The 22,647-nt window shown below is 39.3% G+C and overlaps 1 protein-coding gene across 2 annotated transcripts in view; it reads left to right on the plus strand.

Annotated features, from left to right (window-relative positions):
* The window catches only part of CWF19L2 (CWF19 like cell cycle control factor 2), a 122,513-nt gene extending 102,631 nt beyond the window's left edge, over positions 1-19,882 (plus strand). For both annotated transcript variants that reach the window (XM_081799556.1, XM_081799557.1), the window contains exons 14-18: positions 1,722-1,838; positions 9,368-9,523; positions 11,637-11,717; positions 16,660-16,761; positions 19,201-19,882. In XM_081799556.1, coding sequence (XP_081655682.1) covers positions 1,722-1,838; positions 9,368-9,523; positions 11,637-11,717; positions 16,660-16,761; positions 19,201-19,344 — 600 coding nt within the window. In that variant the 3' untranslated portion in view covers positions 19,345-19,882. The remainder of the gene's footprint in view (positions 1-1,721; positions 1,839-9,367; positions 9,524-11,636; positions 11,718-16,659; positions 16,762-19,200) is intronic.
* Positions 19,883-22,647: the final 2,765 nt, after the last annotated feature.

Here is a 22,647-nt window from a genome sequence, read left to right on the forward strand (position 1 = left end):
AAGTTGGGTATTCATCCTTTCTGATGGCTGAGTAATATTCCATTGTATATATGGACCACATCTGCTTTATCCATTCATCTGTTGAAGGGCATCTCGGCTCTTTCCACAGTTTGGCTATTGTGGACATTGCTGCTATGAACATTGGGGTGCATATGACCCTTCCTTTCACTGCATCTGTGTCTTTGGGGTAAATACCCAGGAGTGCAATTGCTGAGTCATAGAGTAGCTCTATTTTTAATTTTTTGAGGAACTTCACAGTGTTTTCCAAAGTGGCTGCACCAACTTGCATTCCCACCAACAGTGTAAGAGGGTTCCCCTTTCTCCACAACCTCTCCAACATTTGTTGTTTCTTGCCTTGTTAATTTTTGCCATTCTGTCTGGTGTAAGGTGGTATCTCGATGTGGTTTTGATTTGAATTTCCCTGATGGCTAATGATGATGAACATTTTTTCATGTGTCTGTTAGCCATTTGTATGTCTTCTTTTGGGAAGTGTCTGTTCATGTCTTCTGCCCATTTTTTGACTTGATTATTTGTTTTTTGGGTGTAAGCTTTGTTTTTTAGAATAGTTTTAGATTCACAGAAAAATTAAAAAGACAGTACAGAGTTCCATATACACCGTGTCCAGTTTCTTCTATTATTAACATCTGACAGTAGTAAGCAATTTACAAGTTGTAAATTTGGTACAATTAATGAATCAGTACTGATGTTTTTAACTTTGAATGTGGTTATGATTTTACTATAAATTTAGGTTAATTTCTGTATCCACTCCTACTTTGTCCTCTCTCAGCAAAGCTTTAAAATTTTGCATTATTTTGTTAAATAATATTGTCTGCCATACAAAATATTTCTAGCCGGGGCGCCTGGGTGGCTCAGTTGTTAAGCATCTGCCTTCAGCTCAGGTCATGATCCCAGGGTCCTGGGATCGGGCCCTGCATCGGGCTCTCTGCCTGGCGGGAAGCCTGCTTCTCCCTCTCCCACTCTCCCTGCTTGTGTTCCCTCTCTCGCTGTGTCTTTCTCTGTCAAATAAATAAAATCTTTGAAAAAAAAAATATTTCTAGCCAAAACCTAACAAAAAAATAATAGAAAATAAGACCAAGCCCCTTTGCAGAATATTATTTATGTTCCTTGTGAACACTGCTCACTACATATATACTAATTGACCTTTTTTAAAAAGACAGTTTGTGTATAGTGAAAAAAATAGCACCAATTTGAAGGTAATACATGTATTTAAATAGAACTTAACCAAAGCAGTAAAGCTCCTACAGAGCACATTTCCTTTCTCTCTCAGTTGGGTTAATTCTCTGCTCAGCCAATGAGAGAAGGACTCTCTGATAAATAGGCACCAGTTAGACTTCTCTATCATTACCAACTCATGTATTTTTTCATTCTTGCCAAAAATTGTGTTGTTTCAAGAAGCAAAAAGCTTTCTCAGAATAAGGAAAAAGTGTCATTCATTTTGCCCTTGGGTAAGCTCAATCTCAGATATACATATAACAGTTAAAATTGAGACTTGTGCTGTAAATTTGCAGTTTATTAAAATCTATCTTCATGGCCTTTACAAGTTTTATAAAAATATCAGGTATCTTTAAGACCATTGAAATAAAATACATTGCTTGTAAACAAGTAAACCTTATTAAACGTTAGCCATGTTTCCCATGGGTCATTTGTCACAGTGGAGAGTAAATACAATAACATTTCACTTTGCAATCTTTTCCCCATAGGTTTATTTATGTTTACCCAACTTCCGATCTCTCACCGAGGGGCACTGCCTGATAGTCCCTTTGCAGCACCACAGAGCGGCCACCTTACTGGATGAAGACGTCTGGGAGGAAATTCAGGTCAGTGTGCTCATGCTCATCCTTGTAATGCTCATGAGCAGTCTTACAGACTATCGTTACAAATTCCAATGGGTTTTTATACCTTTGTCCAGTGATCTTACTTTCTGAACTTACACGTTTGTACACATTTTCCTAGTTGTGTATACCTGTGGATCATGGTGTTTTCACCACTCACTACCTTTTAATTTTATTTCCCTGCTGTACTCCATGTTTTGAAAGCTTTTCTAGAAATTTTGTTAATTGAAATTAACTGATGTATAACACACAAGTTTCAGGTGTACAACTGAAAGTTTTTGTGCACTAAATAAACTGTGACAAAGTAATAATTATTTTTACTTAAAAATATCAATGTAAGATTTCTAGTCCATGCTTTTGTGGAACATGAGATGATGATTCTTAACACAGTAAGCTAATAGATTATAGCTAAAAGGAAAGATATTTTCAGATAATAAAAATAAATTTTGGAAGTTAGAGGTTCATATCCAGCAGTTGCCATATTTTCCTATGATGGAATTGGCCTCTGTTGTTGTGATTTTGCCTTTATTTCTATACTTTTCCCTTTATAACCTGGCCCAGCTTTTGAATTCAGGGATTTCGTGTGTGTGTGTGTGAGTGTGTGTGTGTGTGTGAGTGTGTGTGTGTGTGTGTGTGTGGCTGATTCTGTAAGAAACTGAAAGGCACAACATGGGTGAAATTGCTCCTGAATTATCTCAAGACCTCATAATGACCAAAAAAGAAAAGAAAGAAAGCTCTTGTTTTCCTAATACTTGAAATTGAGTAGGGGTTACAGGGAACCCTAGTTAGAAAATGTGAAAATTGTAAGACTTCAGAAGAGACTGTATACTTAGTCTTTGTATCATGCTGACAAAGATGCTGAAAGAGGAAATATTTTTTTTGAAATTTTTAATGTTATGTTAATCACCATACATTACATCATTAGTTTTTGATGTAGTGTTCCATGATTCATTGTTGTGTATAACACCCAGTGCTCCATTCAATACGTGCCCTCTTTAATACCCATCACCAGGCTAACCCATCTAGAACCCTCCCCTCTAGAACCCTCAGTTTGTTTCTCAGAGTCCATCATCTCTCATGGTTCGTCTCCCCCTCCGAATTCTCCCCCTTTCATTCTTCCCCTCCTGCTATCTTCTTTTTCTTCTTCTTCTTTTTTTAACATATAATGTATTATTTGTTTCAGAGGTACAGGTCTGTGATTCATCAGTCTTACACAATTCACAGCACTCACCAGAGCATATACCCTCCCCAATGTCTATCACCCAGCCACCCCATTCCTCCCACCCCCCACCACTCCAGCAACCCTCAGTTTGTTTCCTAAAATTAAGAATTCCTCATATCAGTGAGGTCATATGATACATGTCTTTCTCTGATTGACTTATTTCGCTCAGCATAACACCCGGAAGAGGAGATATTTTGACTGCATATTACCAAATTCACTCTCTTACTTCTTGTAATCTTTCAGTTTATGCTGTGAAAGGTAAAGGGCACACTGTTTCAATGAATCTGTGGCCGAGTAGGGGCAAGAATGTGGACAAAAATATTTGATGTGAAAAAAATTTTTTTCTAGTAGTGGATGCCAGTGCAGTAAATAATTTAAAGTGGAAAGTATGCAAATTTGGTTTTCAGAATTATTTTGAGACTTTTTTGGAATGTCTTTAAAAAATTTATACATGCAAAACTGATTTAACTTAGAGCAAAATACAGTGCCAAAAAGATTTTAAGTAATATAGGAATCTAGTCTGTGTGTTTTATATTTCTGTAAGAAATTAAGCTACTTGATGGAAAACATTGAGGTGGATAAAGAAGAAATTCATTCCAGTTCAGGAGACATTGAGTACATGAATATAAGATAATCCAGGTGTTATGAGAAATGCAGAGATAAAATCATTGCTTCTGCCCAAAGGTATGGTATATTCTCATATAGGTTACATTATAATTTAGTGGATTTTGTGAGCCATATGCATTATGGAAAATTGAATGAGGGATAAAAGCCAAGTTATTTAATACAAATAATAGCATTATGGCTCTTTTCTTATGATAAAAGAAGAAATTCTTACAAGTTATAAATTAGTATAAGATGGTGAACAAATAAAGTATCTGATTCTAGCTTATTTAAAGAAATAAGGGGATTTTTGTTCTTATTTTCAAATATGTACAAAAATTCAAATTGGGGCACCTGGCTGGCTCAGTCAGTGGAGTGTGTGACTCTTGATCTTGGGGTTTTGAGTTCAAGCCCCACATTGGGTGTAGAGATTACTTCAAAATATCTTTAAAATTTTTTTCAAATTAATTATGCCTGTTAAATATCCTTACGGTTATTTGCCCCTTCTAGAGAATATATAACAAAAATTATTTGACTTAGGAAAAAATACTGTTTACAAATGAAGGAGCCACTTCTTTTAAGTGATTTTTATCTTCATCCTCTAGTAACATTTAAATTTAATTTTAGATCTTATTTAATAGAAAATGCAAAGATAAGTTTCAGCACAGCATGTGGGAATAATCACAGATTTTGACTGAATAAGATCCAAATTTTTAGTTTCATTAAATATATATAGTGAAACTTAGGTCCCCTTTAAAGTTACTCTTACCAGTTTGACAGGTATGTTTGAGCTTATGTTATAGTCAGACACCCTAGGTCCATTTTTTAAGTATCCCAGGTGAGTGGTGTGGTGGTGGGGTCCTTATGTACACTGGGCTTCACTGCTGAGTGGTGTGATGGGGCCGTTTCCCTGGGAAACCTCCAGAATTGGACTGTTAGGTCTCTTCCGTGGGGCGATCAGACTCTTGAGAGACCACTCTTTCTGTCTCTTACCAAGTGCATCTAAGACATCTTGCTAGTGTCCTGGCAGCTGAGTTGGGGAAGAAGGCTGGGGTGGTAGAATTTGAACCCTAAGTATCTCCTGTCATGCCCCTGTTTTCAAATGGTATACTCTCAGCTGTGTCTGGTTTTCCCAGCCCAGCAGCTTTATTGTGTACCTTCTCCAAAGAATAATCCTGTAGTGTTCTGCCAGTGTCAGGAGGGTATCGGCGTGTTAATTGCTTTTTTTTCAAAGATTTTCATCCATGCCATTTGCTTTTTGGCTACACCTTCACTCTACTTCTGTAACAACTTGGTGCTGCCAATTCCTGAGCCTTCTGAGGATTCTGCAGTGCAGCGTGGCTTCCTTCTTACACTCTCCCTGCTAACCAACCCCCACACCACACACCACTCAGGTGTGAACCAGCTTTCCAGTGTTTAAGTCCGATATTATGGGGTGATCTGATTTTCGGTGAATCTTCTCTCAGTCTTTCTGTTCTCTTAAATTTGGACTGTTTTAAAAATTACTTTAATTACTCTTTTAAAAATTACTTTAATAATTGTAAAAATTATTTTTGAGTGGTCACTCCATGAAGGGTATAGAGTTAAATATATATGTTGTATTCTATCTCATAATATTTATCGTGGGATAACTTTATCTTTAGACATGCTCTATTTAGAAAACTTGAATAAATTATAGTATTGATATTATATGATCAATCCTAAATAGCTTTGATAGTTTCAAGTAAAATACTTTAATTTTCATTTCAAAATTTTGTACTTATATTTACCTGAATTGTTGTAATGTGACTTTATGCTAATTAAGAATTGCAACACTCGGGGCACCTGGGTGGCTCAGTGGGTTAAGCATCTGCCTTCAGCTCAGGTCATGATCCCAGGGCCCTGGGATTGAGCTCTGCATTGGGCTCCCTGCTCAGCGGGGAGCTTGCTTCTCTCTCCCTCTGACTCTTCCCCCTGCTTTTGCTCTCGCTCTTTCTCTCTCTCTCAAATAAATAAAGTCTTAAAAAAAAAAGAATTGCAACACTCTGTAGTATAGCTTACTTAGATATATTGTAAGATATTTTAGTCCAGATGTGTTTAACTAAATGAGGAATGGCACTTGGGTGAATAGTCATAGTTTAGAAATGTGGAAAATAGTGATTACCCAATGGATGGAATTTTTTCTACTAAAAATATGGAAATTTTATGTCATCCCCATAACATGGGGTATCTCTATCTCTCTGAAGCATAGAATAGTTTTCGTATCTTATAATAATGAACTAAAAAACTTTCTTCGATGTTTGGTTGTCATATAACTTTTTTTTTTTTTTAAAGATTTTATTTATTTATTTGAGAGAGAGAGAATGAGAGAGAGCACATGAGAGGGGGGAGGGTCAGAGGGAGAAGCAGACTCCCTGCCGAGCAGGGAGCCCGATGCGGGACTCAATCCAGGGACTCCAGGATCATGACCTGAGCCGAAGGCAGTCGCTTAACCAACTGAGCCACCCAGGCGCCCTGGTTGTCATATAACTTAAAGAATGAATATTATTTCAATATGTATAGTGTATGTGTTATAGTGAGCTTCGGGAAAATCCTGCTTTAGTGGAGTGGATAACCTTAAATTATGTCATTAAACTCATATTTTTAAATTAAAGGCTTTTATATGCAGAGAGAAGTACTTCAATGTGTGTGTGTGTGTCCTCCTCGAAACTATTTGTATGATGTTTATATATAATATTGAGCAATTCCTGTATCACTGTTAATTTAGGTCTTCTGAGTTTTCATTTTTAATTCATGACCTCTGGAGTCTGTCTTCTTCAGTGTTGTCCAGAGAGTATCTAGAACGAGCATCCAAACAGTTAAAGCAGGAAAGGGCTGTGAGCAAACATGAAGTAAGGTCTGTGAGATATGTTCAGATTAGCTAAATTTACATTGTTGTAGCTGGTATTGCTTTTTATCCACTTTCTACCTTCTTCAAAAAAGCTTAGTTTTCAAATATGTAGTTCTATCCTAGTAGTAATTTTCCTTTTTTTTTTTTTTTTAAAGATTTTGTTTGAGAGAAAGCAAGCGAGCACGCATGAGCGGGGGGAGGGGCAGAGGGAGAAGGAGACTCCCCCCAGAGCAGGGAGCCTGATGCAGGGCTCGAGATCATGACCTGAGCCGAAGGCAGACGCTAAACTGACTGAGCCACCCAGGCCTCCCAAAAGTTAACTTCTTCTGTCCTGTTGCAGGGTGGGTTGGGCAGTTCTCCAGGGCAGATTGCCTCTAGACATAAAATCAGGTATCCAGGCCCCTTCCATGACAAGGCTCTCCCGTGGTGGGGGTCTTCTCTTTGAGCCCCTGGATGAAAGAGAATGAATACAACAGGCACACTACCCTTAACTGTCTCAAGTGACGCAGAAGCCACTCGTCACACAGCGGTGCTGTCATTTCTACACACGCTCCATTGCCCAGAATAAGTATGGCCCCACCTAAGCCCCTGAAGGGCTGGGAAATTTAGTCTTCTTTTTGCTCAGCAAGAGGAAAGTGAAACAGTTTGAAGAAAACGGCTTTTTTGGGGAGATTTTTTATTTGCAGAAATTAGATTAGGGCCTTGGCAACTGCAAAATTTGATCAGTTTTACCAGGTAGATATCTATGCCTGCCAGTAGTTTATATTTTATTATTATTTTTAAAGATTTTCTTTCTTTATTTGACAGAGAGAGAAACAGTGAGAAAGGGAACACAAGCAGGGGGAGTGGGAGAGGGAGAAGCAGGCTTCCCGCCGAGCAGGGAGCCCGATGCGGGGCTCGATCCCAGGAACCTGGGATCATGAGCTGAGCCGAAGGCAGACGCTTAACGACTGAGCCACCCAGGCACCCCTCTATCTTATTATTTTTTATAATAACTTAAGCTCAATTGTGTGTGCACTATCTCCATTAATTTGATTTTATATAGTACCAAAGTCAGAGAATTTTTCAAAGGGGAAACAATCATCTTTAATCATCTGTAATGATTTATCTCACAGTCACCTTGTAATGAGATTATAGGTGGGAAGTTTGCCGCCCCACAGGCTATTAGCCAAGACTTTGAGTTTAACAACAAATGGAGTGTCTAAAGAGACTGTGTTGAATTTCTCTGTAGCTGTGGTCAGAAATGAAAAGCAAATCCTGTATCCATTGCATACTAGGTATCTTTCTAGTTGACGTCAAGTTACAGTTACTTGATTTCTTGTTTTTTTCTACTTGCTCTTATTTTATAAAATGAATACAAAACAGAAAAGCGACGAGTGATCAGTAATAAGTGATTGTCAGAGACCTGGTGGAATCCCAGAACTCCTGTCCCCTACGCAGCCGAAAACCGTAGCCTCTCCCAGTTCCTAGTGTCAGTGGAGGCAGAGTGGGGAGCCTGCACACCCATCTCCCCGTGGCCGTCCCTGGGCAGTGTCTGAACGACAACCTGGTTGAATCTCCGGGGGTGTCATGCTGAGTGAAGAGCAGCAACCCCAAAAGATGATGTGATTGCATTTATGTAACATTCTGGAAATGCCAGGATTACAGAAGGGGGGAGAGCGCACTGGAGGTTGCTGCCGTGGAGGGAGTGAGCGTGGCTGTGAGCAGGAGTGGGGGGGATCCCCACGGGGCTCGAGTTGCTGTGTATCTCGACTGTATCCGTGTCAGTATCCTGGTCATGCTATTGGACTGTGGTTTTGTAACACGTTACCATTGGGGGAAACCGGGTTAAAGATATATGGGACCTCTCTGTATTTTCTTCATGTGATCTACAATCATAATTTAAAAATTTAATTAAAATATTTAGAAGTTATAAATCAGCTGACAAATCTAAGTAAAAAATGCTTCTTCCTCCTGCTTAGACAAATATCCTAGCACTTTACAAACATGTGACAGTCTACAAGGCCACGTTTGAATTTAGGATTCTTAGACCACCTTGGTGGTGCTGGGGAGTTGGCTTCTGGCTCCCAGTCTTCAGCCTGGTCCCCTGTCTTGTAACCCCTGGCTTCATCCTGCTCTACACGGGCTGTCCCGAGTATATGTGGACATTCTGGACTGCATGTCTGAGCTCCACAAACAACTGTCCCTCAGGCTTAGGCGTGTGAAATAAATCAGGAAATAAACAAGTAGAAGATAGTAAGAAGTAGGGGTTGTATGATAATGTTGAGTTCTTTGGGAAAAGGAAACACTCTACCTTTTCAACTTTAGCATGTTTGACTTTCACATACTTGCTAGGACACGATTCTCCATGAAAATAGGGGACCACTTGAATATGCAAAGTGACCAGTGAAGGGTCAGCAGACATACATGGGACCAGCTGATGAAGATGCTGTGAGTGCAGGCAGGCAGATTGGCAGGAAATTCTGCGCCTACCTTCTAGAAGGACCTTTTTTGGCTTGTGGATGTTTTCCTCTGATTTTACTGTCAGTTCTGCATATTTTACTACTTGAGTTTGATTTTTCTTTTTCTTTTCTTATTTTAGTTTATTGGAACCATTTCCAATATGTACATAAAACTGTGCAGAGTAGTTCCAATTTTAAAAAAAAGTTGCTTAAATATGTGAAATTATGTAGTAGATTTAGAAAGTAAAGTAACAGTATAGAATTTAAACATTGTTTACTAATTTTTTATTTTAAAGGGATTGAGTTTACCTTTTATTGTTTTCATGTTTTGTATTTTTTTCTAAGTGCTTTATTTACCTAGCCATGTTCCTTTCTTCAGATGTTCCGAAAATCATTGGTAAAGATGTTTGAAGATAAAGGACTGGACTGCATCTTTTTAGAAACACACATGGGCATGAAGAAGCATTGTCATATGGTTTATGAGTGCATCCCTCTCCCAAAGGAAGTGGGTGAGATGGCTCCCATCTATTTTAAGGTATTTGGGGATAGTCTTTGCATGCATACTTTTTTACTACCTTGCTGTTTTACGAATACAGTTACCTTTTTTCTTGTATTTTTTTTCTCCCTATATACTTAGATCAAACTTTATCTAAAGAAATGAAGTAAAGCACAAAAAAGATTCTGCTGCATTACAAATTTCTGTAGAGAGACATTTGGGATTTTGACCTTTAAAAAGCATGCTTATTTATAAGTATGAATAAACTGTCAAATGGTCATTTATAATTTCTATTTTAATTTCTCATTTCTCAAATGAAATTCAGGGTTTTACCTTGAAGTACTTTCAAGTCAAAATTATAGTCCTAGTTCTCAAAAACCTACTGAAATTCACAAGACCCAATGATAGTTATACACAGACAGTGCAGGTTACAACTGCTGAGATGAGTAACTACTCTTTTACTATTTAGTACCTCATCATGCTGTTTGTAAGAAGAAACCAGTGTCTAACCTTGACATACATTTTTGAACATATACTTACTAGAGTTTTTAATCAGTTAAGTGTCATTGTAATATTCAGGCAGCTTTTACTGAATAGTGTCGTTTGATACTGAGCTGAATGCAGTATAACTCATAGACTAACGTAAATGCTTATGTGTCGAACCATGTATGAATTAGTAACATGTGCAGTGAACAAAGGAGGTCATGTTTGTGAAGGGCTTTAAGACTTTCCAGTGCAACATTTATACAATATAGGATGGTCAAGTTCATGAATGTGGACTGTACCTCCCAATAAGAAGGATTATTAGACCTGTTAAGGTTAATGAGGTGGTGAAAATCTACTTTCTCTGTAGAGATTTTTTTTTTAAGACTTATTTATTTATTTGAGGGAGGGAGAGTGCGCCCATGCATGAGAAGGGGAGGGGACACCGGGAGAGGGAGAAAGAATTGTCAAACAGACTCCCTGCTGAGCACGGAGCCTGACGTGGGGCTTGATCCCAGGACCCTGATCGTGACCTGAGCTGCGATCAAGAGTCAGACACTTAACTGACTGAGCCACCCAGGTGCCCCTCTCTAGAGATTTTTCAAAACAACTATTTGATTTTAAGGATTATACTATTAAAGTAGGAGAGTGAACCGGAGAATCCCCAAACCCATGCTAGTTCCATGTTAAACAGAATCAGGTGGGAAAGAGGTTATTGTACTTTTCTTAAATTTTTTTTTTTTGGTACTTCTTCAGTAGAGTCTTAGGTGATTGTGACTGTCGGCATTGAGGCGGTAGGGTAGAACGGGGCACAGCCACTGTCCCCCATGTTGGGTGACAGAGCTGTCATCATTTGGTAGGGTCCTGTCTCACTTCTACACTGAACCTCGTACATGATCAGTGAAGATACATCTCTTGGCATTAGTTCCGTATTGAATGTGCTACCTTACAGTGTCAACACAGGCAACATCCTGTGCCTTTTAAATATGGAACAGCAATTTATCTGATGTTTTTAAACAGTGCTTATTTGAATGTTAATTTTATGTTTAAAATTTGCTTCATTAATAATGATAACTGTACAAAAACGAGAGTATTTATACTCATAATCCTGGATTTTCTATTAAATATTTCTTTACTGTAAATACTAGTTCTGTTGCTTAGCCTAGAAAGTCTTATAATGCCACTTCTATGTATTTTTTTTTCCCCTGCATTTTTACTTCTTTGTTATAGGGCCAGAGATAGTTCAAGTGCTTGGTTGCCAGAGAGCATATAAGTTACTCTTGACTTTGGAAAAGGGCAGTGAAACAAGTTTATTTGAGTAGGTTTTTATGAATGAGATAAGGAAGTTGTGAACTTCTATATTTGCAAACTTATGTTTAATGTTAAATTGCTTAGTCTTATTAAGGATTGTGTTTGTCATGTAAAGTTGGTCTTGAAGTTACTACAAGAATTAAGAATGAGTAAAATAATATCTTGGCTAAAGATAGGACTTTAAAAAAAGTCAAGAAGGCCCAATTTTAAATAACAGAAATTGAAGCCTTAACCCATTCAAAATAATGAACTACCATGTGTAATATGTCCTGTGATTAATTCATTGTATTACTTTATTTTTAATCTCTTTGTATTTGCTTATAAACTATTTTTTCATTAATAAATGGCTATTTCTTAGAAAGCCATAATGGAATCTGATGAAGAATGGTCCATGAACAAGAAATTGATTGATCTCTCTTCAAAAGATATCAGAAGATCTGTAAGTATCCCCCCCACCCCCCAATATAAGAAATGATCCTGGTGTTTAGGATCTTCATTACTTTTCACATCTTATTTGAGAAAGAGACCATTTGGCTGAGTGAGTGATCAAAGGTCACTTTGATGGCAGGATCACCCCCAGCTGGAGGGGCTCCTGCCATGGACTTTGCAGCCTCTGTGGGACAAGTGTGAGAGGGGCCTTCTGGTTACTTGAATTATAATGAGGGAAATGCTTTCCTACAGACTCCTCTTCAGTTTTTTGTTTTTTTGTTTTTTTTTCCTTATACAAAGACTTCCTTTTAGGTTCCTTTAAAACAGTGGTTCAGTTAGATTATGGCTTCATTATTCTTTGGCAGAGTTTCCTAACCGTGTTTCACAGTTAGTCTTGATTTGCAGATTGTCTCTTCGATACGCTACGCATGAGTTGAGTACTCCTGCAATGACCTCTCTCTTTCCTAGAAATAGAAAATCGATAGAATAGAGATAGAACAGAACTGTGGATTCCTTTTTGTTCTTCTATTCATAAAGTTATTTATTGTACGGTTGCTTGGTGAGTGACAGCTAGGAACAGAACAGAGGACCGTGGACCTGTGGGGCTTCTGGTCCAGGGCAGGGGTGGGGCACTCCAGCCTGTGCTAAATTGTCCTGCTGCCAAGTGTGTAAATTTGTTGTGTTGGAACACAGCTACACCATTTTGTTATGTGTTGTTTTTGGAAGCTTTCATGCCACAAGGGCGGAGCTGAGAGTTTGCACCAGAGACCATATACTCTACAAAGTCCAGAATATTTTATTTAAATTAAAACTTTTATAAGTTTTTTTTTTAATATGCTGACCTTTGTTCTAGTAGATGACACTAGCCTATTTTTCTTCTGCTGCTTCTTTTGGAAAGCCAAACTCCTGATATAAATGACTTGTAGGATTTCTCATTACATTTATTGTGTCTTAGTCAAAAGATTGAAATTTCATTGCATTACTAAAGATAATTTTAATGCAAAGGTAAAACATTGTCTACAGTCTTCTCTTTACTTGCTGGTGAATTGGGCCAGACAGTACATTTAAAAACCAAAACAAGCCATCCCCCCACAAACACCCTCTTTGTTTCTGTTTTCTGTGAGTCTGTAGGAAGATGTATCTAATGTGGCACATCTGTTGTGTTGGGCTTTTCACTTCTCATCATCTCCAGTGCCACTAAATATTCTTTTATAACCTGACATTAATGGCGTTGAAAATACTTCCAAGTAGAAATTATAAAAGAAATGTGTTATTCTCCATTTGCTACCCTGTATATGCAGTTTTCTTGCTGGTAAACTGTCTAGTACCTATTCTACGTCTGTTTTTAAAATGTGCACAATACTTGAGTTAAATACCTTGAGGGCTTTAATATTAACTTAACCAATATGGAAAATGAGAAACCGATCTTCGTAGGAATGGTAGTTGTGTATTCTACTTTGAAGCATTGCAAAGATACCAACCATTGCCTTTTCTAAGTCACTGCCTAGTATCTGAGAGTCACAGCAGATAGGGAATGAGCCAGATGAGCGCTTAGCTTTAGGATTCAATAATTATGTGGATGGAACTGTGAAGAGAACTCGAGTATTAGGAATAATTCCAGAGGAGGTCACTTTTTAAGTTAACAAGCTTTCCACTGTCTTTTTTTTTTTTTTTTAAAGATTTTATTTATTTGACAGAGAGTGAGAGAGGGAACACAAGCAGGGGGAGTGGGAGAGGGAGAAGCAGACTCCTCACTGAGCAGGGAGCCCGATGCGGGACTCGATCCCAGGACCCTGAGATCATGACCTGAGCAGAAGGCGGGCGCTTAACGACTGAGCCACCCAGGCGCCCTGCAACTGTCTTTTTAAAATGATGAAAGTGTTTCTGAGCACAAAGTGAACAGTCTTGACTTACTTTAATGTTATTTTTATTCTGGAAGAACCTCATTATACTTACTTTTCAAGCTCTGTGTCCTTGGTAGTTTCATAAAGTGTTTACCTGCTTCATGGGGTGGGGTGATTTTTTTTTTTTCAAGTAGATCCTTGGCTTCTAGCAGAGATTTATGTAGTGGTAATTTGTTCTGATTCTTTGTTGACTTATATTTTTTTGTGGTGAGGATAAACTTCTCTTTTTATGCCCATTTTGTTTCCTTTCTGGATCTGATTTCTTTGCCTGTGTGAAGTCTGGGTGAAGGTCATGGAAATTTACAAGGGAGATCTGTATGTTCCTTGTAGAGCAGCATGTTCCTAACTAACTTGTCAAGAAGAGTGTTCATTTTTCACAGGGCTATTTTATCAACATTTCATATGAATTCTTCCTGAACTTTTAAAAGTATGATTTTAAGTTTAATTTTGTGATAACTATAATTGAAAAGCACATTTAGGGATTTTTAAAACTGAGGAAGGTTCATGTCAAGGAAAATTTGGGTTTACCCAGAGACATTCAAACTCAAGGACAATTACAGGAAGTCAGGAGTAGTATCTGGAGTATTAAAAGGGGAAAATTCAAATATTACTGGTTGGGTTGGTTGGTTTGTTTTTTACCATCAATAAAATGTTTTGCCGTAATTCTGTCAGTGTCTTTCAAGAGTGAGAGCGAAGTGGTAAGTCCTGCGGCCGGTCAAGGCAGGCGAAGCTAAGGGGTAACTGCGTGAGCTTTGATGCGGAGCCTTCACAGGGCCTCCTGACTGACAGCCGTCCCAGCAGGATGGTCGGTTGTGCCCTCTGCAGCCGTGGTGAGAGAACAGAGACGCTCGTGGCAGTCCCTGTTCCTCGTGTGCAAGTACGGAGAGTCAGGCAGTTACATCACAGGCTGTTGAGACCCTTGGTGTGTACGTTCATTTCCTGCTGGTGATGTCACAGATGAACGCAGATTTATTATAATTCTGGAGGTCACAGATACGAAATGGTTTCACTGGACTGAAATCAAGGTGTTCGCAGGCCTGCATTCCTTCTGGAAGCCACAGAGAAGAATCCGTGTCCTTCCCTTCTCCAGCCTCTAGAAGCCACCTGCATTCCATGGCTTGTGGTTCCTTCCTTCATCTTCACATCCAGCACTGTGGGATCTTACAGTCTTTCTCTGACACTGACTCTCCTGACTCTTTCTTACAAGTATCCTTGTGATTGCGTTGGGCCCACATGGGCCCATTTCATGATATCCCCTCATTTCAGTATCCATAAATTAATTGCATCTGTGAGGTCTCTCTTCTCAGTCAGGTAATATATTCATGGCAAATAGGGGATTAGGACATTGACATATTTTAGGGCCGTTCTTCTGCCAAATACAGTATGATACGAGCAGAGGGCAGGGGCAAAGTCATCACAAATTGCTTCCGCAAGTTGTCTCTCCCCAGAAGTACTGTGGGTTAGTTGGTGTGGTTCTGTAGCATTGTTTTAGCCATTCCCATTCATGATTCACATGTGATGATCTTCTTCAGATAACAGAAATATCCTCATGGAGCCTTCCATTCTTTTCTCTTTGGCCACCGTGTTTGGACAAAGCACTGTTGTTTGGGGCGCCTGGGTGGCTCAGTTGGTTAAGCGACTGCCTTCGGCTCAGGTCATGATCCTGGAGTCCCGGGATCGAGTCCCGCGTCGGGCTCCCTGCTCGGCAGTGAGTCTGCTTCTCCCTCTGACCCTCCCCCCTTTCATGTGCTCTCTCTCTCTCCTCTCATCCTCTCTCTCAAATAAATAAAATCTTTAAAAAAAAAAAAAGCACTGTTGTTTGGAAGACAGAAAAGACAGTAGTGTTTGAAGAACCCTCTCTGTGCCAAGCATTGGGCTAGACACTTTATGTGCATTTTCCTAGTTCATCCTCACAGCGAACCTCGTAGCTCTTCCCAGTTCTCATGAGATTCAGAGATGTTAAATTACTTGCCTGGGGTTAAAGAGGTATAAGAAGCAGAGCTGTGGTCGAGGCCTTATCTGTCTCGACTTTGTTTTTTCCTGTCTAGGTCATACATGTTTATCATATTTTAAAAATGTAAAAATATGAAAAAACACAAAGGCACAAAACAGTTACCCACTTCTCTGCATTTTATATTATATACTATTTTGCAAACTGATTTTTTTCTTGTGCTTTTCCTATAACATGAACAACTCTAAGTCCTAATCTTAACTGCTTTGTATTATTTCATGACAAGCACTGTCTTTCCACCATACTATCTATCTCCTTCCAAGTCATGCCTTCTTGAGGACAATATGAAATACATATAGTTGAGTAGACGTGTGATTCAGTGTCAAAATGAGTAAGTGCTGACTGTATGCAGGAATCAGGACCCACTTGAATAATGTGTAGTGACAGATTAGGGCTTGGAGTGAAAACTTGCAAGGACACAGATTGATAAAGCCAGAAATTATGGACTTTTCCAGTCAAGATAGAGTTCAAACTACGTGTGTGTATGTGTGTGTATAGAAAGAAGGAGAAATGAAAAGATAATAGTTAATCCTGGAGAAAATTTGAAATGAGGTTGGTAAACTAAGTATTGCTATACCCATCTCGCTAGTTAATAAAAAATTGTGATTGTCTGGGTTTAGTTTACCTTTGATAAATAAATAATAAAGTCTCAGATGATAAACAAAGCTCTATGTATATGGGTAGGCCTCTCCCTGTTCTGCTTTGTGGGGAGATGCAGGGAACCGTATCCTTATTCTTTTTGTAGTCTAAGGAAGAAATTAGTACCTTTCTTTCCTGTTTCCTGTTTTCCCCAAAGACAGGAAAATAGTGGTTTTGATTCTGTTGCTGGATGTTATGAAGAGCTGAAAGGCTACCAAATGAAATGTTTTACTTTGAAAGTTAGGTCATTGCCTAAGTATTTCTAGAACTGGGAATTTATTATATACGTTTGTCTTGAAGGGGTGCTTAATTACTGTTATGTCTCAGAGCAGGAGAAGGAATTCAGCGGAACTTTCTGACTGGGGCTGTGTTCATGTGTGATTTATCTGTTTATTTAGGTACCCAGAGGCTTACCTTACTTCGCTGTGGATTTTGGCCTCCAAGGAGGGTTTGCCCATGTCATTGAAGATCAACACAAATTCCCTCATTACTTTGGAAAGGTAGGCTCACAGATTTAATAAAATTCCAGAGGTTAGCAATTTGGTAACAGTCCTGTTTCAAAGGGAAATCAAAACTTTGGGCACCTTATAGAGTGAAGTTGGTGAGTACTGTTCCACCCAATTTTTAGTGGAAGAAGCTAGAAACTGTTAATAAAAATGTCCCAGAATATTCATAACAGTCCGGATTGTCACTCTGCAACCAAACATTTGTGGACGTGGTCAAGAGTGCTGGGAGTTGCTTTCCTGTCGAGCCCGCCAGCCTTGTGCCGGAAAGAGTGACACCGTTGACCCTCGGAGTGAGCTGACAGCCACGTTCTGTTAGGAGCACTCCGTTCTGTAGATGCGGTCACTCTGGTCATCTTACGGATGAAGAAGCTGAGCTTCAGACAGAACCAGGGGCACAGGTGCCTCTCGTTCATGGGTGCGGTAGACCCCTTTGTGTATAGTGACGCCCCATCCAGCCCGAGAATATAAGACTCTATCGCTTCACACCGGTCCCAGGTTCCCGGGCAGGCGTCCGAGGGCCGGTCCAGATTGCCAGTATCTTCATCACTGCACATTGCCCCGTGGGGTCCAGCCCGTACGTTTGGGGTCTGCTGAAGTTTGTATCAGGGACTGGAATGAAATTAATGGGACTGCTGAAATAGTAATACAGTCTGAGCAATAAGAGTTCTAGAAATGACCTTTTAATCGAGCACAGCTTGGGCCTTGCTGCTCATGTTTTCCATAAATTATTGTTGCTACTGGTCCCTTTATTTGTGTCCCAGTGAAAAAGGTTCCCTTTTCCACGAAGCTTTTTCTGATTTATCCAGAAATAGAATCTTCTTTTTTGAGTCTCCGTATAGTCAGCCTTGGCATTTACCTTATTCTGCTTTCTAAGATGGTTCTTTGTGTAGTTGGGTTATTCTTCCACAGCTGCACATTCTGTCATGAGTTCTCGGAAGGCACGTAGATTTATGTCAGTTCTCTTTGTATCCCCTATGATCTTTGGTACTTGCTTGGACACAGTTCGGTCCTCTTGGTAAAAAATGTTAAGATGCTGTCCAGGATCTCACCACACAGCCCTATAGAAGCAGACGGAATATGCAGAACTTGACCCTGAGTCCAGTGTTTCCTGTGTTGCCCTCTAAGCATTACACATCTTCCCCATATCCTTGTGTACATGGATACTCACAAGCTTAAGTTGCGTTAATTTCTGTTGCTAGCAGCACAGGAAGAGAATCAGGAGGAAATCATGTAGGATAATAAGCAGACTAACCAAAATCTGTTTCTTACAGGGCTTTGGAATGTGACTTTTAAATGAAGGTGATTTATAATTTTTAATTCTTAGTTTATTCGGATTAGTATTAAAATATGATTTTGTTCCCTGAAAAAAGATCTCCAGCGAATAGTGGAAGAAACTGGCTTATAAATACATGGGGTAGTAGAGAGAACATGAGCCTGAGCTTGCCTGCAGTCCAACAACAAAGTGCATATTTGCTACATGTTGGTTAACCTTTTCTCCGTGCCATTTACCAGAACAGCTCAGAAGGACCAGAATAAGTAAAGTTCACCCTCTCTTTCTCCCCTTTGCTCCTCTCTGGTGGATGTACTAACAAGCAACACAATGACAAATGGCTTGACAGGAGACACAGCCAGCGCTCCTAGAATTAGAGGGTTTGCATCGTTAGAACTAATTGAAAACAAGATTTTTTCCCCCAATTTAAATTCCAGCTAGTTAACATACAGTGCAAAATTAGTTTCAGCTGTAGAATTTAGTGACTCAACACTTCCATACAACACTCAGTGCTCATCACGACAGGTGCACTCCTTCATCCCCATCACCTGTTTCCCCATCCCCCCCACCTCCCCATCAGTTGGTTCTTTCTAGTTAAGAGTCCGTTTCTCGGTTTACTTCTTTTCCCTGCTATGTTCATTTGTTCTATGTCGTAAATTCCACATATGAGTGAAATCATGTAATTGTCTTGCTCTGACTGACTTATTTCCCTTAGCATTATACTTTCTGGTTCTATCCATGGTGTTGCAAATGGCAAGGGTTCATTCTTTTTATGGCTGAGTAATATTTCATTGTATATATATACACCACTTCTTTATCCATTCATCAGTCAGTGGACACTTGGACTGCTTCCATAGTTTGGCTATTGTTGATAATGCTGCTATAAATATCAGGCTGCATGTACCCCTTCGAATCTGTATTTTTGTATCCTTTGGGTAAATACCTAGTAGTGCAATTGCTGGATTGTAGGGTAGTTCTATTTTTAACTTTTTGAGGAGCCTCTATACTGGAAAATAAGATTTTTTTAACTTGAAACTAATATTTATGTAAAATGTGAACATCCTCACAGAGAACTACTAATTTTATATTTAGTAGCCGAATAAACAGAAATAGTTTCATTCTGTTTTCAGACATGTGTCTGTATTTTTCTCATTCTTTAAAAGGAAATCATTGGTGGGATGCTGGATATAGAACCAAGACTCTGGAGGAAAGGGATCCGGGAAAGCTTTGAGGATCAGAGGAAGAAAGCCCTGCAGTTTGCTCAGTGGTGGAAACCATTCGACTTCACCAAAAGTAAAAAATGTTGAGTCATACATTTCATTTTTAAAATTTCTTCTTCAGATTCCTTTCAGTTTTACTTCCATTGTGTCTGACTAGACCACTGACCCGCAGGCCAGAGGGAGAGAAAGTCCCGCTCTGGGTCTCAGACACCCGGGCATCACTGGATTGCCTTTCCTGTCCTACCTTGTCCTGCGACTGCTTTGTAGTAACTGGGGAGCAAGATCAGAAACAGGGGGGCCCCACTCACATTCCCGTTCTGTACCCACGTCTTGGTGTTTTCAGCTGTGCAGTTTAAGATGTGGAAAGACTTTTCTGAAGGATTATCTGGGAGGTACAGCAGATCGTTGGTTCAGAGGGAAGTGGGTCTGCTTCAAGATTGTGAAGACTATTGTCTGGCTTCTCTTGAATATTTTAAACCGAATTGGCATTTTCAGTAATAATTGCAATTTCTTTTCGTAGCATTTTATAGAAAGGCTCTTTATTTTCTACTGGTAGTCACTGCTCTTCTTTTTATCAAAGGAAAAAGAATGTCCCAAGAATAATAAAGAATTAAATGAAGCATAATGTGTTCGTGATTTGTTTTTATTTCTGGATTTTTAAATAGTGTCTTGAATTTGGGGGATTTTAAAAGTAATCGTTCCAAATAACACAATTTATAGTTGTTTGGGGTTTTGAAAGTTGAAAATTTAAGCCAAGTCATCATTTTGGGGTTGTATTATTACAAAAAATGTCCAGAGCACATTCTGTTGCCCTGTATTCGATCTACACTTCTTCATTTTTCCTTTGTTCTTACGCTTGGCGTCAAGAGGAAGCCATATACTTACAAAATATGACCATGGTGTAAGAGTGCGCCTGTTTTTTTAATACGGAAGATATTTTTGTTGCAACCGTTTTTCAAAGATACTGGGTTTGGAGCTGATCCTTGACATTTTGTCATGAAATGTTGATTACCTAGAATCAGTGTGGTGCATACTCCGGAGTAACTCCTAACTCTATATAGTTCTTTTTAATATCAACATCTTGTTATTTCTTTGATATGTTAAAAAATGTTTATGTTCTAGCTGTAGTTTTAAAATTTCATATGTAAATTGAAGTTTAATGGTTCAATTTCTCAATATTTGCAAGTTGAATTTAATTATAATTATCAGATAGATACTTGCTAGTATTATATTTACTGCTGTTTTCAGATTCTTTGAGCTTTACTGCAGAGCCTTAGATGAATGTATAACGTTTATTTATTTAATCTGTGAGTTAATGGTTTTTTGCAGGGCATTTTGTTTTATGCTGGTAGTGCAGAAGTAAAAAGTACTTCCCCTACTTTAAATTATGTTCTAGTCTAGTGGAGAAGGAGACATGTACATAAATAATTATAGTACAGAGAAGTTCTTTTTTCCCCCCTTTTTAATTTATTAATTAACATGATGTATTATTTGTTTCAGGGGTATGCGTCTGTGATTCTCAGTTTTACACAATTCACAGTGCTCACCACAATACATACCCTCCCCAGTGTCCATCACCCTGTTATCCCCCCACCTCCTTCCCCTCCAGCAACCCTCAGTTTGTTTCCTGAGATTAAGAGTCTCTTACGGTTTGTCTCCCTCTCTGGTTTCTTCTTGTTTCATTTTTTCCTCTCTTCACTATGATCCTCTGTCTTGTTTCTCAAGTTCCACATATCAGTGAGATCATATGAAAATTTTCTTTCTCTGACTTATTTCACTTAGCATAATACCTTGTAGTTCCATCCACATCGTTGCAAATGGCAAGATTTCTTTTTTTGATGGCTGCATAATATTCCATTGTGTGTGTGTGTGTGTGTGGGGGGGGGGGTGTGTGTATTTATGTATATATACCACATCTTCTTTATCCATTCATCTGTTGGTGGACATCTGGGCTCTTTCCATAGTTTGGCTGTTGTGGACATTGCTGCTATAAACATTGGAGTGCAGGTGCCCCTTCGGATCACTACATTTGTATGGTCAACTAATCTTCGACAAAGCAAGAAAGAATAGCCAATGGAAAAAAAGTCTCTTCAACAAACGGTGTTGGGAAAACTGGACACGGCCACATGCAGAAGAACGAAACTGGACCATTTCCTTACACCACACACAAAAATAGACTCAAAATGGATGAAAGACCTCAGTGTGAGACAGGAATCCATCAAAATCTTAGACGAGAACATAGGCAGTAACCTCTTCGACATCGGCCACAGCAACTTCTTCCTAGAAACATCACCAAAGGCAAGGGAAGCAAGGGCAAAAATGAACTATTGGGACTTCGTCAAGATAAAAAGCTTCTACACAGCAAAGGAAACAGTCAACAAAACCAAAAGACAACCGACAGAATGGGAGAAGATATTTGCAAATGACATATCGATAAAGGGCTAGTATCCAAAATCTATAAAGAACTTATCAAACTCAACACCCAAAGAACAAATGATCCAATCAAGAAATGGGCAGAAGACATGAACAGACATTTTTCCAAAGACGTCCAAATGGCCAATAGACCTATGAAAAAGTGCTCTACATCGCTCGGCATCAGGGAAATCCAAATCAAAACCTCAATGAGATACCACCTCACACCAGTCAGAATGGCTAAAATTAACAAGTCAGGAAACTACAGATGTTGGCGGGGATGCGGAGAAAGGGGAACCCTCCTACACTGTTGGTGGGAATGCAAGCTGGTGCAGCTGTTCTGGAAAACAGTATGGAGGTTCCTCAAAAAGTTGAAAATAGAGCTACCCTACGGACCAGCAATTGCGCTACTGGGTATTTGCCCCAAAGCACGAGAAGTTTCTAATGCGAGGTTTGTGCCAAGTGTATTGGAGGTCAGTGCTGAGGGACTGTTTCATACTCCTCTCTGTCTGAGTGGGGGACTTTGCTTCCTGTTTTACTGAGAAAACAGAACCACATCGAGGAGATTTCCTCCCACGTCTCTCAGCTTACCTGCATCTGTACCTGTTGCTCTCCTTTTCCTCTGGAAATAAATTATTTTGTTGTTCTTATCTAGGTCTAATCCACTCATTTATGTTCTGGATTTCATCCATTCTCACCGACTCAGTTGGCCCTACTCTCCCTGTATTACTAGGTTTTTTCCTCTCTGGAAGATTATTCCTTTTAGCACACAGAAACATTTTATAACAATAAACCCTGACATCATATCCTCCCTAGCCATGTTTCTTCTCCATTCGACAGCACAGCTCATTTCGATATCTGTGTCCTCTCCTTCCGTTCTCCTCCTGTTCTCAGTTAGACTTCATCCTCCCATTCTACTAAAACACCCTCTGTGACCCTTCCCCACGGGCACATCACGTGACGACTGCTTAGGGTTCC

This window comes from Leptonychotes weddellii, chromosome 11, assembly GCF_054177405.1.
Source record: "Leptonychotes weddellii isolate Sample4059 chromosome 11, ASM5417740v2, whole genome shotgun sequence".
NCBI classification, from domain to species: domain Eukaryota; kingdom Metazoa; phylum Chordata; class Mammalia; order Carnivora; family Phocidae; genus Leptonychotes; species Leptonychotes weddellii.